The sequence below is a fragment of the Lasiosphaeria miniovina genome, assembly GCF_030549165.1.
Source record: "Lasiosphaeria miniovina strain SMH2392-1A chromosome Unknown B0T26scaffold_1, whole genome shotgun sequence".
Taxonomy (NCBI): domain Eukaryota; kingdom Fungi; phylum Ascomycota; class Sordariomycetes; order Sordariales; family Lasiosphaeriaceae; genus Lasiosphaeria; species Lasiosphaeria miniovina.
Genome location: NW_026848220.1, coordinates 6,640,157 through 6,657,213, shown reverse-complemented (window position 1 = coordinate 6,657,213; position 17,057 = coordinate 6,640,157). Strand labels below are relative to the sequence as shown.

General features: G+C 55.6%; 4 protein-coding genes across 4 annotated transcripts; all 4 read right to left on the bottom strand.

Moving 5' to 3' along the window:
* Positions 1-46: 46 nt before the first annotated feature.
* Positions 47-859, bottom strand: B0T26DRAFT_611792 (uncharacterized protein; the record flags this gene model as incomplete). Its single annotated transcript, XM_060435908.1, has 1 exon — positions 47-859. A coding segment is annotated over one exon (813 nt), but the record flags the coding sequence as incomplete, so codon positions are not given.
* A 5,706-nt stretch (positions 860-6,565) lies between these two features.
* On the bottom strand, positions 6,566-8,835 carry B0T26DRAFT_737378 (uncharacterized protein; the record flags this gene model as incomplete). Its single annotated transcript, XM_060443439.1, has 3 exons — positions 6,566-8,427; positions 8,517-8,604; positions 8,704-8,835. 3 exons carry the CDS (start codon positions 8,833-8,835, stop codon positions 6,566-6,568), a joined length of 2,082 nt encoding a protein of 693 aa, XP_060303751.1.
* Positions 8,836-11,715: 2,880 nt separating this feature from the next.
* On the bottom strand, positions 11,716-13,675 carry B0T26DRAFT_615706 (fungal-specific transcription factor domain-containing protein; the record flags this gene model as incomplete). The annotated part of the gene is made up of 6 exons (XM_060435981.1): positions 11,716-12,493; positions 12,548-12,638; positions 12,693-13,100; positions 13,167-13,251; positions 13,307-13,475; positions 13,551-13,675. Coding segments are annotated over 6 exons (1,656 nt in total), but the record flags the coding sequence as incomplete, so codon positions are not given.
* Positions 13,676-14,934: 1,259 nt separating this feature from the next.
* On the bottom strand, positions 14,935-16,561 carry B0T26DRAFT_671101 (glycoside hydrolase superfamily; the record flags this gene model as incomplete). The annotated part of the gene is made up of 4 exons (XM_060439282.1): positions 14,935-15,129; positions 15,267-15,436; positions 15,550-15,743; positions 15,879-16,561. The coding sequence occupies 4 exons, from the start codon at positions 16,559-16,561 to the stop codon at positions 14,935-14,937; spliced, it is 1,242 nt and encodes a 413-aa protein (XP_060303749.1).
* Positions 16,562-17,057: the final 496 nt, after the last annotated feature.

The window sequence follows — 17,057 nt, the reverse complement described above, 5'->3', positions numbered from 1 at the left end:
CCTGTGCAACGACGGGAGGCCGCGCGCCACCTGACGAATCCACGTCGAGACTCTGGCGGATCATGTCGTGCAAGAAGTCGGGGATCTCGTGCCAGTTGCCGGTACGTGCCGAAGTCAGCATCCGCGGCGGGAATATGTCGTCGGCCGTGAGGAGGCTTTGCAGACCAGGGGAGCGGATGATGTCGGTATAGTCGGGCAACTCGCCAGACTCAATGATGCTCTTCAGCCAGGTTTCCCATTCCTCATCCAGAGGCACCGAGTTGTCGCCCGACGTGTTGCGCAGAGCAACCCGCTCGCGCAGACGCTCGTTGAGGTCGACCCCGACGCTCTCGAGCTCGTCGTCGCTCTCATCGCCCCCGTTGTTGTTGGTGTTGTTGTTATTATTGTTCTCGTCGTCCGCCGTCTCTCGCTGCTCTTCAGTCTCCTGGGATGCGCCACGGCGCGGTTCTGTCGACGGGCGGAGCTCGGGCTCGACCCAGTCGGGAAAGCCATCGGCGGTAGTGTCTTCGATGATGATGCCCTGCTCGCGTTCGAAGCGCTCCTTGGCCCACTTTGTGCCCTCCCACTTGGTCAAACCCGAGATCTCAGCGTGTGTCAGGCGGAGCGAGTCAAAGGCGCGGAAAAGACGACGGTGCCATTGCCAGCGACTGAGACGGATGCGATGTGTTTGGTTGGTATAGTCGAGCCCGGGATATTTGGCTTCGGGTGTGTCTAGGTGGCCATAGAAGGAGTGCACTTCTTGGCGGACCTCGAGGATGAGGTTTCTGTTGAGGAGGGCATGGAAGTTTTGGGGGTCCGATTGCCGCGGCTTCGGGAACATGCACTCGTAAACGAGCTGATCGATTGGGCGGCCCTTCATCCTGACCACAATCCAAGATGGGCCGTCGCAATGCGGTAGTGGAGAGAGGACAAAAGGCGCCTTTGGTGTTGTTTTCTCTGATGATGTTGTGCGAGTGTATCGCTTTCGTCCGATCGGTTACCGGACAAGGCTGGAGCCGAGAACGCGGAGGGTGTGGCGGGCAGAAGCAGAGCAAGAGAAGGGGGAGGGGGGGCAGATGCACGGCGAGGATCGGCGGGGCCGGACCCTTATGTACGAGCGCAATGCAGTAGCGTAGCGCACCTTGTCCTGTCGTCTCGGCCTGTTAATGTCCACCTTAGTGCTGGCTGCCGAAGTGGTGCGGTGGTGCGGTCTCGTGGCTGGGCGCTGTCGGGGAGGGGCGGGGCTTGGTGGTCTGTTAGAAGGCGGCGACGGGTATTGTGAAGCCAAAGTTGTGGGAAGAAAGGCGGCGGGAGCTGAGAGCTGGCCTTTGCGGAGAAGCGACGAGAGACTGAAGCTTTGATGGGAACGTCCTGCACTGGCTGGAGCCGGGCATACGCTAGCCTAGCAACCTTAGGTACCTAGACTTACAAGGGCCCAGGGCAGGCTCAGGCTGGCAGGGTTGGAACTTGCATGTACCCGAACACAGGACTACGTAGTGCTAGCAAATCCAAGTGCTAACTTAGCTTACCTTCCAGCGCCCATCCATTACGGTCCCCACGGTCTAGGAGATGGACGGCTCAAACAGTCAAAGACTCGGAATGTCTTGGGCCAGCGGGCTAGCGCTGGGATTTGCTGGGGTTGTGCAACCTTGCCGGCCCCGTCGACCCGTTGCCCGCCTGCTGAACCTTGGAGGCTTGGACCTAGGTTGGACCTACCTCCTTAAGTTGGGGGAATACTGGAGGTTCGGTTGCGCGCGTTCGAGTGGTCAGGAACATGCCTGCTCGAAGACTCTGGGAGCTGATTAGGTGGGCCAATCGAGTCCCGTCAGTGAAGGTGGGCTGCCGTGCCTGCATGGCGTGCAGCAGGTGCAGGGCAGGCAGGTGAAAGAATGCGGTGGAGCCCTGGAGGCGGCCTGGGCTGGTAACGGAATGCCACGAGTCTCTACAAGTCTTTTTGGAGGACCACGGATGGATAGGTAGAAATTGGAAAGTGCATGCATCCTAAAGTGGGAGTCCTGTCCTGGCAGACCACCACCCAGGGGCCTGCGCAGCGAATCAAGTGGCTTTCGCACACTCGTGGCCAGACTCGACTGATGGCATCGAGACGCCGCGCCACCCTTAAGTCATTTGCCTCCGCATCAGAGATTTTGGAATTTGCCATCGATGAAGAATACATGTCCAACTATCCGTACATACTCCAATCTTTTGACTGGCGACTCACGGCTGGCTGCAACTCATCACTCACTCGCCTGTCAAACACGGACACATGCTAGGTACCCAAGCACATACCTCCATTTCTGGTATAAGACGGAAGCCCTGGAAGTGGAAGGATAGGGATGGGCGATAAGGTTAACGTTGGTGGGGCCTTCTAAGTACTCGAGTGCTCGCCCTGGTATTTCACTTTACCGTAGGGCGTGCAGGGTAGTTCCTCACAATAACCTCTTTGTCCCACAGACCCGACTCTCCACTGCTTCTTCGGTAGGCCGGGAGGCGGTTTGACAGGTCTGTCGTCGTGTCTGTCGTCGTGCGAAGAATTTCATCCCTTCACTCCCTGTCAGGTAGTATAGATGGGACTGTTTGAGTTTGCCTTGCCGACCAACATATTTTCATGCCCAGAGGCACGGCTTCAGATCCCACCCACCCAACAACCTATACAGATACCAGGCCAAACAATCGATGTGCTGCCAGCAATCGAGGGCCACGCAGCAAATTTCCACGAGAGACAGAGAGACAGACGGACGGCCGGATTTCGGTCGTCTTGAGCCCAACGATGCACGTCTCAAGTCATTTTGGAGCACAAACGACGAAGGTGAAAGACAGACAGACGTCTGTTTAACTCAGTGGCCGAGTGCGGGGCCGTTCCCAACAGGGCATGCATCGCTCGGTATCGGTGAATTGCCTTCCTAGGCTCTGGGTGCGAGATGGCCAAGAAAGTTCGAGAGTGAGTGAGTGGCACCGAGTATTCTCGTTGGACCTCCCGTCCTATCTGGTCTGTATGGCATGGCACGGATGATTCCATTACGGATTCGGACTCGGCCGTCGCAGGCTTCGCATCCGCATGCAGCAAACGCTGTATGTACAGTCCGTTGAGATAAGACATGGGACACGGGGCGCCAGCTGAGGTGGGACAAAAAGACTGTCAATCGGCTCCGGCTCGTGGCACCTCCAGGTCTTGTCTTGTCTTGATTGACTTGACTTGACTTGACGAAAGACGTATCCGCAGGCAGGCCGTACCCGAGACCAGGGAATCAGGCGCCGGCTGCTTGCTACGACGTATGGATTGATACCTCAGGTACATACCAACGTCTACCATCCTGTCGTGGTGCTAGACGAAAATGCAACCGGGGACGACGACTGAATAACTGGCCACGACTTTGCTCCCACTGTTGGGCTCCATACCAAACAATACTTCCATGTTTGGGAAGATTCTCCGGAGACGGCTTGGTATCAAACTCACTCGGTGCTGCGCACCCCTGGGCTCTGATCCCTTCCTGGCTGCTGTGCCGCTGACTAGAAAGAGCACAAACGGAACAGAGCATGTTTGTTTCTATTGAGAGTTTCTCGGCCTGACCTGACCTAACCTCGTAGTCTGCACGAATTCCCTTGCCGCCTTAGAAGAAACCCAGATGAGGGCATGTGTGCGTGCGTTGGTATACGTGCGCGTGCGAGCGTTGCGTGTGTTCGCTCGGTCAGATCCCCAGCCCCGCCATTCCAGTCGACGTTATCCGTACTCATGCCCATCGTTTGGGTCCTGGGAGGTGGCCGGATGATGAGATGAAGGGACCAACCACGCCGGCCTTGTTCACAGTTCGGTTACCAAAAAGCCATCCATACCACTCTGCGCGCGCCTTTTACCTGCCTTGTCCGGGCCGGTGGGTTGTTTGGTTTCGCCTGGTTGCGAATCAATCCTCCGCCATGGCTATGCTATTGCTGTACGGATGGTGGGGGAGCGAAGTATTTGTCCAAGAAACATTCAAGCCACACGGAGACAGCCACTAATCCGTCGACGGGATTATTCGCTGCCAACCAATAAAAAAAATCCCAAGATGCGAACACGCATTGCTCACCTCTACGCCATCTTTTTCGGTGCTGAGGAGAAAAAGAGGAGTATAAGGTAGGGAGAGGAGAGGCGCGGCCGCGCGAGTGATGAGTGATGATGGATGAGCGGGTTTTCAGGCGCGCTGATCTGGCTTGCATCTTCCTATCGCCCGGACCCGGTCATCCTCGTTTCTCATTAGGTTGCGGTCAGGTGGGCGGGCCGGTTTGTAGCGAATCCTTCCCTCGCTAGGTGTCGAAATATTCTGCAGGTGCCCGGCATTCCATCCTTGCGGGACTCCTCTGACGGCCGTCCAAGATGGCCGCTCGGCAGGCGGTGTGGACGGCGCGTACCCCTCCCTGGCCAATCAACGGCCCACGGCCCTGTTTTGCTGTCCGCCGGCAGCGGCCGTGGGTGCCCGCCGTCTTGTGTGTAGTGTGCATACATCAGGTACATACCCACACACACGACTGCCACCCACGGCGGGAGTAATAAGTCGCTGCTGGCGAATGGGAAGTGTTGCACCAAACAGAGCTGCCCGGACAGGAAGCTCCAGGCCCGATACATTCCAACTATTGGGCCTCGGGACTTGGCGTCCATCGTCTCCACGCGACGACATGGACCTCTTGTCTTCTCAGTTCGCCGACTTCACGGACATCACCTGACTGACTCGGGCCGCCTCCTGGCCGCTCGACAGCCCTCGTCGCCCCGCTCAATATTAGTAGTATGGGCACCTACGGGCTGGACGAGGGCCGGTCCGACCAGACTTCAGCCGGTCAACAAACATGTCTGAGTCGGATCCTTGCTTACCTGAACCGCGGCCGGACTGAGCATGTCGGGATATGCAGACCAAACTTGATCGGCAACCAGCAAGCTACCAGTCAGCTGTGAAACTCTAATGAAAACAAATCACTTCCCACCGGAAAATTTGCATCGCAGCACTGCTCTTCTTTTGGATGTTAAGAGAATACATTAGGTCCCTGGCGGGGTTTTTACCCGCGACAGAGGAGAACCTTGGGTCTCGAAATGAGGCCAGACGGACCCAAGAAGGGGGCCGGGACAAACGGCCGCACGGAATCATCGATAGCCACCGCGAACGGCGTGTCCCCACACCACCACCATTCCTGCCATGCACTACAGATGTGCTCTGGGAAAATGACTCTACCACTCGCCAAGTAAGCGGCCCGATGAAAGGGAAAAAAAATAAGTTTCCCCTTCTAGGTCATTTTGCCTGTCTTGCACATCACGAGCGCCACCCGAACGAGGTGATTTTCCGTCTTGGTGCTTTCCTCTGTTTCTTTTCCTTCTCTGATTCCCTGGCAGCGATGATACCGGACGGCCTACTTTTGGGACGATCCTACCCCGTTGACATGCCTATTCTTGTTGCTCCGCGCGCATGCGTGGGTAATGATGAAAGGTACAGTTAGAGTCCCGGTAGTGATGACGTGGACTCTCTTCTCTTTCTTTCCTCCTTATTTTTCCATGTTGCTCAGAGACCACTTCTTGACCACACAAGTCCCCTAGACTTTGCAGCGCGCGTGCATTCGCTCCGTGGGCTGGTTTGGGGGACAGAAATATACGATGGATATCGAGGATTATAATGTCGGAAGAAGAATAAAAGAAAACAAAAAAAAAGGGAGGCCTCCTTTGGGCATTCACTGGAGAATAAAACCGGTCATCACTTTGGAGTGGTGACTGAAAACAATGGGTTTACTATAGACGATACCTTATTCACTATCCCGTCAATAAACAGAAATATTACTGCTTTTGACTCAACTGTTTTATTTTAGAGTGTGCATGGTAATGGGTGTAAGCCACTCCATGAGTAGAGGAAAGAAAATATTACTGCTTTTTACCACTTGGCATCTTTCGAAGTCCTTTTCTTCTCTCCCCATCACCTGTCATGACTTCAAAATCACAACTACGAGGCCTCTTCCTTGTGTAAGGCGGAGGACCTGAAGTCTTGAAAAGGGCCCTAGTACCCCTATCTGAGCAAGTTCGGAACAAGTGCGTAGAAACACAGCAACAAACACCAAGACCAAGGGCATTAACCGTAGGGATGAGCGGAAAATATACCTCGTAGATATATATATTTACGCTGTGCCTGCCTCCTCTACCTAGAGATACATATAGATATAGGTAGAGAAACAATTGTTGAGCAGAATACATATTGCCTCCTCCCGTTTCCATGTCTACCTACCCTTTATTTCCGGGGTGGTGGTACCGTACCGTATAAACGCCGTGAAGTCGTCGCCTTGCTCGCTCGCTCGCTCGTCGTTCAAAATCCAAAAATGGAAAAGAATAAATCAAAAAGCAAGATACCTCCACATATATCTCAACCTGCGGCGTGGTTGCCGACTTTTTGAAACTAGCCAATATCGAGCTGTTTCCAGAACCCGTGTATCAAATAATAACATCCTTCCATCTTTCGATCCCCATATCGTTCCCCGTTTCCACTGTCTGCACACTGCACAGCGATATGGTCATCTCGTTTTAGTCTTCCATCCGACTTTTCATCGAGTCGGATGGAAGACTTAAAGAACGGGAATTTTACTCGCGACTCCACCCGAGGTCGGGATATTTCCTCCCGCCGACGCCCGTGACGACGGGACTGGGCATGCGGTCGCGGTCGCGGTCTCCTCGCTCCCGGTCGTGTTTACGGGGCACGCGGGGCTCGTCGCGCCTCAGCCTCTCCCGGTCCCTGTCCCGGTCCCGGTCCCGGTCTCTATCCCTATCCCTATCGGGATCTCGGTTCCGTTCGCGCTCTCTGCCGGACGGCGCCGAGCCCCAGTCGTCCCGCCGGCGATCAATGTCGGCATGGCTGCTCGTGCGGCGGTGGGAGTCGGGGCGGGCCAGGTAGGGCCCGCGCGTGAAGCTGCGGGGCGAGGTGTCGTCGTCGTCCGAGTCGCCGCCGCGCTCGCGTTCTCTTCGCGAGCCAGAGGTGCGCGGGCGGTCGCCGCTAAGGGGGGCCTTGTCTTCGCGGTCACGGTCGCGGTCGCGATCCCGAGGATGTTCTTTGGGGCGGTCAGATCTATCCCGCACTACCGTCCGATCCCTGTCCCTGTCCCTGTCCCTGTCACGATCCCGGTCTCGGTCTCTTTCCCTCTCACGGTCCCGGTCTCGCTCCCGGTGGCCGTCCCTCTCTCTGTCCCTCCGAGCCCTCAGGCGGCGCGCAGCTCTCTCGGGGTCCGAATCATCAGGCTCTTCGCCCGAATATGTCCGGGGCAGCCGCACCCCATGCAGGATATCGTCTCTTGAGCTCCGCGCGGACCCGCTCGTGTGCCCCTCATTGCCCCGCGAGCCACTCCGTTGACGTTCCGACGCGACGGAACCAGGAAGAAAGCTGGAGAGCTTCTCCTTACCGATATCGACTATGTCAAAAAAGCTTCTCCGTTTTTGATCTTCGGCGCGTGTGTATATTCGCGCCACCTCAGGCGCGGTAAGCGGGACTCCCCCGGGCGTCGTTGCGGGCGAGCGGGAGCGGGAGCCGGGATGGGCGTGTGAGGACCTGACTCTGGGGGAATCCTCGGGGCCAGTAAAGACATGGCGAACGGCGATTGGAGGCGGGTCTCTGGAACGGCGCTTAGTTGGGGCGGGCTTTACGGTGTCGGGGCTTAGGGGAATGTCGTCCGTCTCGGACGAGGTGCTGTATTGCCGGGGTTGGCTGTGACGTCGCTGGTTCGGGTTTGGACTGCGCTCGGGCACGATATGTGGGACACGCACTGGACGTGACTCCTGGGGTTGGTGGGGAGGATAGTCGGAAAGGCTCCGGCGGCGAGGCTCGTCGGACGACGAGCCCTGGCGCCGCGGATAGTGTTCGCGGTCGCGGTCGCGGTCGCGGTCTCTCTCCCGGGCCCGATCTCTCTCGCGCTCGCGCTCCCGTTCGCGCTCGGGGGATCGCCCCACGCCCGAGGAGCCCTGACGGACAGGGTGCGGGGCAGGACCCACGTGGACGTGCGAGTAAGGAACCTTGCGTTCGGAGAAGTAGTCGTGTGGGGATGCCGGGTTGATGCGAACATGCGAGTAGGGAACCTTGCGGTCGGCAAAGTCGGGCCTCGGCTCCTCCTTTGGCGTTGCCTCCTCGCGCAACCTTACCGCGCAGCCCCGGTGCCAGCGGTCGGTATCGGGGTCCGTGTCGGTGGGCAGGGATTCGGCGGGTAGGTCGGGGGGGAACACGGTCCCGTCGTCGGGGTTCTTCAGACCCCAGTTGCGTACGGCGAACTGCAGAACGGGAACATGGACCTGCGGCTCTAGCAAAATCTGGATAGCTTGCCACCTCGAGAAGCCCTTGACAGTGAGCGCCGGGACTGAAGGGGCGATGAAGTCATTCTCAGTGGGCAAGAGGAGGTGCTGGCAGCCCTGAACCTGGTAGATGAATGATATCGACTGAGCCGACATCTCGACGAAAAGACCTAGCGCCGGGTGGAAACATTGTGTTAGACGCCAGACAGACGCGCCGGCAGCGAGCCAAATCGAGCCGAGCCCGCGAAGAGATACTCACTATCATAGTTATGCCCGGCCGCTTGATAGAAAGCAGCCATCTTGCCGGGCGTCAGGTACTTTTCGTTCTTGTCACCAACATCGCTTATCTATAGGCGCAATCACAATCGAATTAGCAGGCCAATCATTCCGACAACCCCGCGCTCGCTCGCGCAAAGCAGTCAGGCGGCGGCGGACGAGCAACGCACAATGTGGAGGGCGACGGCTCTCAAGAGGGCGTCGAAGAGGGGCGTAGGACTCGGGATGGGCTTTTGCGAATCAAACAGGGTGCCATAGAAGGGCTTCCCATCTCTGGCGGTGTCGCCTGCTGGAGCGGCCATCGCAACAGCCTCTCAAGCCAGCTTGACGTGTGGTGGAGAGCAGCAAGGAGTGGCGCCCGGCGATGGCTGTCATTGATAGCAGGTGAATCGCTGGCTAAGGTAGGCGGTCGACGAATGAGTCTTGTCGCGATGCCGGTCGGGCGTTATCGCGGTCGTGGAACACGATTCAAGACAAACGATGGGACGGTCGACAGCGGGGATTATGGTTATGGTGTGTGGTGCATGCGGATCACGGCAGCGCAGCGGCGGCAGCAGCAGTGCGTGCCAATATAATCTCAATAATACGTAGCCAGCCAGCCAGTTGCGAGCGAAACCCAGGCAGCTTTCTCGATTTGCAGATACTGCCTACCACCTACCCAGCTACGGTTCGGCAGATAGATTGAGGTGGCAGATCTAGGCTGACACGCAACTCTCGGGACTTGCAGGAACCCCCAAGGTGCATCACAGAGCGGCGGCGGCACGAGAAGGCCTCTGCTTGGTGCGCCCACTGCAGCTTCGCTTGCTTCTTGGGGATGCTCGAAAATAGTGAGTCTTGCCTGGGCTTGGTACATACCTAGGCAGATTGAGTCAAACGGCGGCCCGGTTGTCGCCTGCCTACCATATCGCTGGGTTGGGCCGCAAAGCTGTGCGACGGCTGGTCCAGCAATCCTGTCTGTCTCCAGCCAGAGCACCTACCTTACACGTACGTAGCTGCTGCAGAACGGCGAGCAGCGCCGCAGTGTCCGCCGCATCGTCTCCAACATGATTTGACGCAACTCATAGGTGGCCGCCCTCCGGTTTCGACTTGGTTCCTTTGGGGGGAGGCGGGGTTCGAGCTGTCTGCCCGGGACACCTGTGAGAGACTGACACGTGCTGGCCGCTCCCTGTCCCAGCCCGCTGTGGGGCTAGGCGGGCGGAGCAGAGTCACACCTTAGGCAAACCGCCTGAGTGAGTGTTGGAACTAAATCCTTCAACAACAAGAACAACTCTGAAGCTATAAAACGCTGTTTGATGACTTGCAAGAGCTTGCAAGTCTAGTCGTCGCCGGTCGGCTAAATGTTTGACTCCATCTTGGTAACCAGACTAGTAGCATTCCACGGGTCCAAGGTAGGCATTCTTCTGCGTCTTAGTTTCCAGCTCAGTGGCAATCTCAACTTCAAGCCCTCAACTGTGCCTCATCTAGACCGAGCTAAATACCTCCCGCGGCGGGAGGCCTGTCTGATGACGTGGGACGTATAAGATAGGGAACCGTTGCCGAAGAATTTGATGGGAGCAACCTCGTTATTCTGCCTGTATCCGTAACACAGCTAAAGTACTTTACTTTTTGAGCACTGAGTACGCCGACGATCGGTGTTTGGGGAAGGAGTGTAAGCAAACAGAAGGCAGCAACCGGGACGGTTATCAATCTGTCAAGGGTTAGGGTCCAGTAAAGGCTTGCCGCAATTGTAACCGTAACCCAGTGCGGATTCCGTATCCGAGAAGCGCACATCATGGCGGGCACATGGGACCTACGGTAGGTCGGGCAGTGAAACAGACTTTCTCTCCCACGTTCTGGGAGAAAATAAGCTACAACCCCCATTCTTCTGCACCATGCGGTTCCCTCTCGATGCTGGAAGCCTCCGGTTTTAGGAGTCGCACAAGACCGTCTCCCGCATGCCCCCGAAAGTCTTCGGGGGGGTTTTGAAAAAAAAAAAATAAGACCATATTGCATGAAGGAAAAGACCAATCACAGCCCAGGTCAATTGTCGTACCTGAGCCTAGGCCATTGTTGATATTGCCGGCCGAGACCCGTCATACCTCCTATCCTACTGTCCATAGTCATAGTTTGATCGCCCGCCCCATTTAACTCCTTGCCATCATCGGCATCTCCTAGCCTCTCTACGCTCAAGGCTTGAGAAAGATAATAGCATCCTGAGAAGACCAGCCACCCGCTTTCCTTGTCCCTCGCCTCTTCTGGGTCGCTACCCTACTTTTCACGCTCGCCAACAAGGAATACCGAAATCATAAGCATGCCAGTTTACTCAAACTCTGGGCCTCCGACAAAAAGTACTGTTGAATGAACTACAGCAACTTGAACATGTTTGCGGTTTCCCTAGAACCAAGCATACAAATCTCAACATATGATCTCTATACAACAACGAGCCGCCTATGTCGTTAACCCCCCAGGTATTTTTGAACCTTGAAGATCACGCTCCTACTACCACCTCCTCTCCTTTCGCTAGCTCGACACTTGAGTTGCTGATCTCTAGCGAGAGGTCAAAGTTTCTATTCTTATCACATAGGGGGTGCAGGTGGAGCAGTTTCCCAAAATCCGGGGTTTCCCAGGTCAAGATTTAGGATCTGCCAGTCCCAGTACTCGAGAACTGTAGGCATCGGCCCGTCCAGTACCACCGGGCCGGTTAAGTTCTCTTGGAACATATCCACGTTGTTGGCCGCGTTTGCGTACAGCTCCGAGTCAATGCGATTCACAGAACCAGCATCCACATGCGGCTCCCATCCAGTGCGGTTCGCCGGGTCTGGCGCCGTCGGCTGCCGGATGCCCGAGTAGTTCGGAGCGTCCGAAAACATGAACCCGCCGCCTGATGGCAAAGAGCCATTTGACAATGAGTGGAGGCTCAGGTCATTGGCCTCGCCGGACGATGTCAACCCAGTTGATAGCGGGATGAAGTTAGCGGCTGGCCTTTGGGGGTATAGCGACACCGCGCCATAACTCTGCGCTGGATGGTCACCAGAGATTGCCTCCGGCTCTGAGAGGTCACTGGCTCTGCCTGAGGAAGACTCGACTAGAGTCTCCTTACTCGAAGAGGTTGCGCTACCATCCAAGACAGCCTGGATGGTTTCCGAAAGAACATGACTCGCTAAAGGATTACTTGATGGTCCGGCAGTCTCACTCTTCGCCTGTCGCCGAGTTGGCTTGTGGCGTTTCGGCGCGCGAATGAGCCCCTTTTCCTTCGCACTCAGTGGCAGGGCCAACAGAAGCCCTTTGAGGATGCACCACAACCCAGCTGTTGTCTTTGAGGATGAGCGCAGTTCTTCAAGCATAGCCATACCCTTTCTGATGGCCTTGAGGACCGTTTCTCTCTGCGGAAGATTTCGAGCTTCATCGTGGACAAAGGCTGAACACAGAACGGTTGTGGTGTCGAATATGCAAAACACTGCATAATGAAATTTAGCGCCAACCGAGGCAAGAGTCTCGTAAAAGCTCCACGATACGTCCATGAGACCCAACGCAGCCTGGACTCCTCTCGCCCGGAGTCTCATCTCAATATCCGAAAATGGCTTCGCAGAGTTCTGGGTGACGAACTTCTTGATAGATCCGAACAAGGACATGAAACCAATCAAGTGGAGGTAGCGACGCTGAAACACAACAAATGGGTGCTCAGCGTCCCAACGAGTATCCGGGGCCTCCAATGCGTACTCGACTGGGAGAGCTTGGAACCACTTGTCGACAACATCTCGCAGCCGCATGGCGAGTTCGGTTTCGCCTGTGTCTGGATTGGACGGGCTCCCGAGCTGGCCTGCCATGTCCAGACACAACCTGCAATGAAGGTTCATATGGCGGAAGGGGGATGGTTGATATGGCTCGGCGGGGTCGATCTCGAGAGCAAGCGTTGGCATCACGAATGTGCAGTCGGCATGGTTGACCAAAAGCGGACGGCCCAGCATTGAACCCAAAGCACTTCAATGAGAAAGGTCAGAACGATCGCGTCCAGTTACAGACGGGCCAACCTACAAGTCCCACATGTACAAAACACCCCAGAGACGCCTTCTCATCTCGCGGTCGAATTCCGACATGCCCTCTGAAAAAGAATCCCGATGAAGGCCTTTAAGGTCAGCGGATATGATAAAGATTCAAACTACAAGCAATGGTTATTTACCAATCTCGTTTGCTTCTCGTATGGCAGTTCCAAGGGCATGCCATGCTTCAGTCCATTTCTCGGCCGACTTGAACCAGAAGGCCGTGAGAAAGAGCTGCTGAACCTGAACTAAGCCGCCTTTGCCTGGCGGGATACTGGTGCTGAGTTTTTCGGCTTCGCCGTGCAGGCGCCTGGCAAGCGTCACTGCATCAACCTTGAGTTCGGTCTCGAGTCTCTGTTTAACATTGTTATCGATGATGTACAGAGCCGAGCAGGCACAAACGCGCAGAATCAAGGCCGTCAGTTCTGGCGTGGTATGATTACTCGGCATAGCCCACCAGCCATCATACTGCGTCCTAAATTCGGGCGGGTAGAGAGAGTAATAGTGGTAATTGGCTCCGCTGAGCCAATTGTCGACAAGGAAATCTGCTATTAATGAGTATTTGCTTCAGTCGAGAAGGGAGGAAGGGAGCCGAGCTATGTGACTAGAATCACCTGTGTAAGGCTTTGCGAGCATCGACTCCTTTGCGGCCCTGAGCTCGTCGGATTGCGCAAGCTCGTCTGTGGGTTCATTGACTACCTACACCGGGCTATCAGAAAACCAGCAATAGGGCATGTCGGGCCAAGTCTCTTACCTTGGGTCCGTGGCCGGTGCCCAGCACCAGGTGGTGAGTGTGTGACAGGTAGCCGAGGGCATTTAAGGCGTCGCTAACATCAATCTCGGACTGCTCCACTTCGTTATACGGAGTTTCGTCGGAGGATATGTCATTGCCAGAACTATCCAAGCTCCGTTTCTTGGACGATCTATGGGATAGGCACGCGAATGCGGTCAACTAGCGAACGAAGCTGGCCAGTGGCAGGACCGACAAGCAAACATACTTCGACTCCCCGCCTGCCGTGATCTCTTCTCTGTTGGTCCTGGACCCTGGACTCTTGGAAACAAAGCGGCAGAGATGTGCCACTCCCCTTTTCAGGCAATGGTTGCAGGGGAAGATTCGGTTGCACTACACACGCCTCATCAGACCACGTCAGTGAAACAGGCACATTTCTGGAGAAGATGTGGTTGCTTGCGGAACGGGCCGCTTTGGTTATGCCGAGACGAAGTTTGATAGCTGAGAGAGCTTGCCTTTTGCTTCCGTCGTTGACACTCGACGCATGACACCAAGGGGGCGGTATTTGCACTCATCTCGTCTCAGCCAAGATTGTCTTGGTCGATACTAACGTCCTGGGTTGTCACCTCAGGCTGCCCAGATTCACAGATCAGAGGTATTGGAGGTTGTTACGTCGGTTGAACTTTATTCGGGCTTGAGTATCTTGGTGGATGGCTCACAGATCAACTAACAACACAGGCAGTGAACATGGAGTTGGAGGGACACGGTGGTACTTAGGCGGGTAAGAACTTGACCTGGAGTAGAAGGATGAACTGGCACTCAAATTGGACGAGGCTTGGGACACGAGGCAGGAGCCCGTAACCCAGAGACACAAGAGAACATCAACCTGGGAAGTCACCATCAGCGTCCGCCCACGTCCGCGAACGCCAATTCGACCAATTAGGCAAGTGCATGTCGTGTTACTACAAGTCAGTGCCAAGCCCTAGTCGGGTAGGTTGTTCTCTAAACTCTAGCTGATGGGTTTAAGGAAGGACCTACCATGAAGGACGTCGGCGGGAAGAGTCATCTCGCCCGTTCTTTCCCCGTTCCTCTCTTGGCCCTAAGTCGCCTAGCGTTCGTTCTAAAACAGCCACCAAGGCCACCATCCACACGACGAATGAGTCGCGATCCCCAATTCTGAAAACCCACGCTGCAGATCGGCGAATCCGACGCTCTACGCCATGTCATACATCCCTAAGATACCCTACTCAATCCACCCAACAATGGAAAGCCCAGAATGAACCAATGAACTCCATACCCATCTACCTACTTCAGCCTCGAATGCGGCCCCAAGCGTGCTGCCGCAGTCGACCTATCGCAGACACATGTCGCTACACAATAATTCGCGGCTCCAGCTTCTCCGAGACATGAATCCCTGATCCGAGACCAAATGGGCCAAAAGAGGGCAAATAATTTCTTTTTAATCGCCTAGGTGGCAACGCAGGTGACCCTTCGGGTGTCTTCCCATTGCTTCCCTGCCTACCTAGGTATCTGTCAACGCTGCAGCCCTTATTATCCTGCCTCAGCTCAAGCACGCAAACATGTGTCGGCTCTTTCCCAAGACCCCCCATGCCAGCTTCTCAGTTGTTGTCCAATCTGTGGCCTATTTTCTCTCATCGGTTACGCCGGGTTCCCGTCTCCGTCCCCGAAGTTGAAGCCGGGCAGGGCACTTGTGGCAGAGGCGCGTTTGCGGCGATTGAGAGCTCCTGGCTTGCCTTCATGAAGTGCTGCCTGATCAGCTGAATCTGGGTGGCATGTGCTGGATTCACATATTGTAGGGTAAGGCCGTCACTATGCTCGACAAAAGTCTGTTTATCTCGTCTCAGTTTTGAACTCGGGGCCTGTAACGGAGTGGGACGGTTGACAGTAAAAAGAAACCGGGGGCAGAGTCTCTGCCTCATTGAAAGACAAAAACACGAAAGGCTCTGCATTCGATCCCACTCACCTTGCAGTCAGGAACATTGTGGCCAAACAACGACCAGAGGGCGTCTCCTATGACGGCCGGGCTCTGCTCGAGAACTTTGAACCAGGAAGCCAAATCTGCATCGGTTGCTGCTGGTGCCGACTTTACCCAAGTATATTCCCCAGCGAAATACGTCTTGTTCACCGAATTGACTGCATGCATGTGTTGTCAGCTTTTCCTTGAACTTCACTCCGCAAGCCACATCGAGTCGCCATTGGACTAGGCGAGGTGGCAAAAGAGACCGGGGAAAGCTAGGCGGCCTCACCAAGATCGACATCCGCCCGCAACTTGCCGATGCTAACGGGGTAATAGTGATCCGAGAAGATGTCTACCTCTTCTACAGACAAATGTGTCTTGTTGACCCCGTACGTGCCGTCTACGATAAGCTTCTTCGGTGCCAGCTGCTTGACGAATCCACCAATCTCACGGACCCATCTCGCTGGCACATTCATGTCGCCCCTATTCCAGATTCAGTCAGCACTTCATCCCTCCGTTGTCTGCGGTTCTTTGAGTAGCTTGAGGGGCGGCTAGTAGCCGCCTCCAGGCCATCTAAAAATAGGGTATGTCGATGTATGCAAGGGAAGGAGTGCCTACCAAACCGGACCACACAGCTCATTGCCTGTCTCGTACGCAAAGATGGTGGGGTCATCGGCGTACGATAGGTTGGTGTAAGGGTTGACGTGCGTGATCAACGTGCGAATATAATCCTTGAAAGCGCCTACGATGGTCTCGTTCGTGTAGAACTGCATGACCAGGGGATTGGTCGAGTCCTTGGTCTGTGTCAGGTTGAAGCCGGCCCAACGTAGGAAGTTGTACTTCCCACCGTGGTAATAGTCAAAATTATCCGTCAGCGGAATTAACAGACGTAGACCATACTCGCGAGCCTGCCAGACCGCCCAGTCGATGGGCTCAAAGGCTTGCTTGTTGACCTGACCAGGTGCCGGCACAAGACTGAGCGGGTTGCCCGTACTGACGCCCAGAGTGTGCGCCCTGATCGCCGTGCCTCCCATCGCTTTGACAACGGCCATTATCTCCGTGGTGCGGCCTTTGGTGGGATAGCTTGCTTTTAACGGAGCATAGTAAGGCTCTCCAGAAGCAGGCGTCACGTTCTCGTCGAGGCCTAGCCAGTATACATTGGCTCCCACAGCCTTCCATGGCTTTCCGTCCAGAAGCAACGTCGAGCCCTCGCGAGTGACCGGGACATCCCGGATGTCTGCCCTGGGCGCGGCGGTGGCGCTCGCCGCGAGAAGGCAAAGAACCGGAAGGAAGGACTTCATCTTGGTGGCGAGTTATAGACTGGAGTGCTTGAGAAAGCGAAGTGAATGTTCCCAGTTAAGCATGTCCGTATGTCGTGTCTGGAAAACTATATATAAAAAGGAATAAACACACCTAGCCAGCCTCGCATGTTATTTCATTCCATGTCCGTACTCTCAGAGGTCCGCGAAGTCCCTCGCCTCGATGGGGGCGGAGGGGGGCAGACCGCGGCTCCGAAAAGAGGTTGCCTGGGCTAGGTTCCCGGTTTTACCCAAACAGCCCGCCCGCGATTCGTTTACGAATTCCCAGAACCTGAAGATACCAGATTGACCGACCGACCGCGCCGCGCCGCGCCACGCCCACGCCCTCACCACACATTGCATATTCTCTAACACGAAAGGACTGGAATCGGCGTCGCGTTGTAATTATATCATTTCCAGTTCGGATGCTGACTTGAGCTTTTGGGCACGGCAAAGCAGACTCCCATTAAACGGCAGGCAATACCGTTAGCGAGCCTTT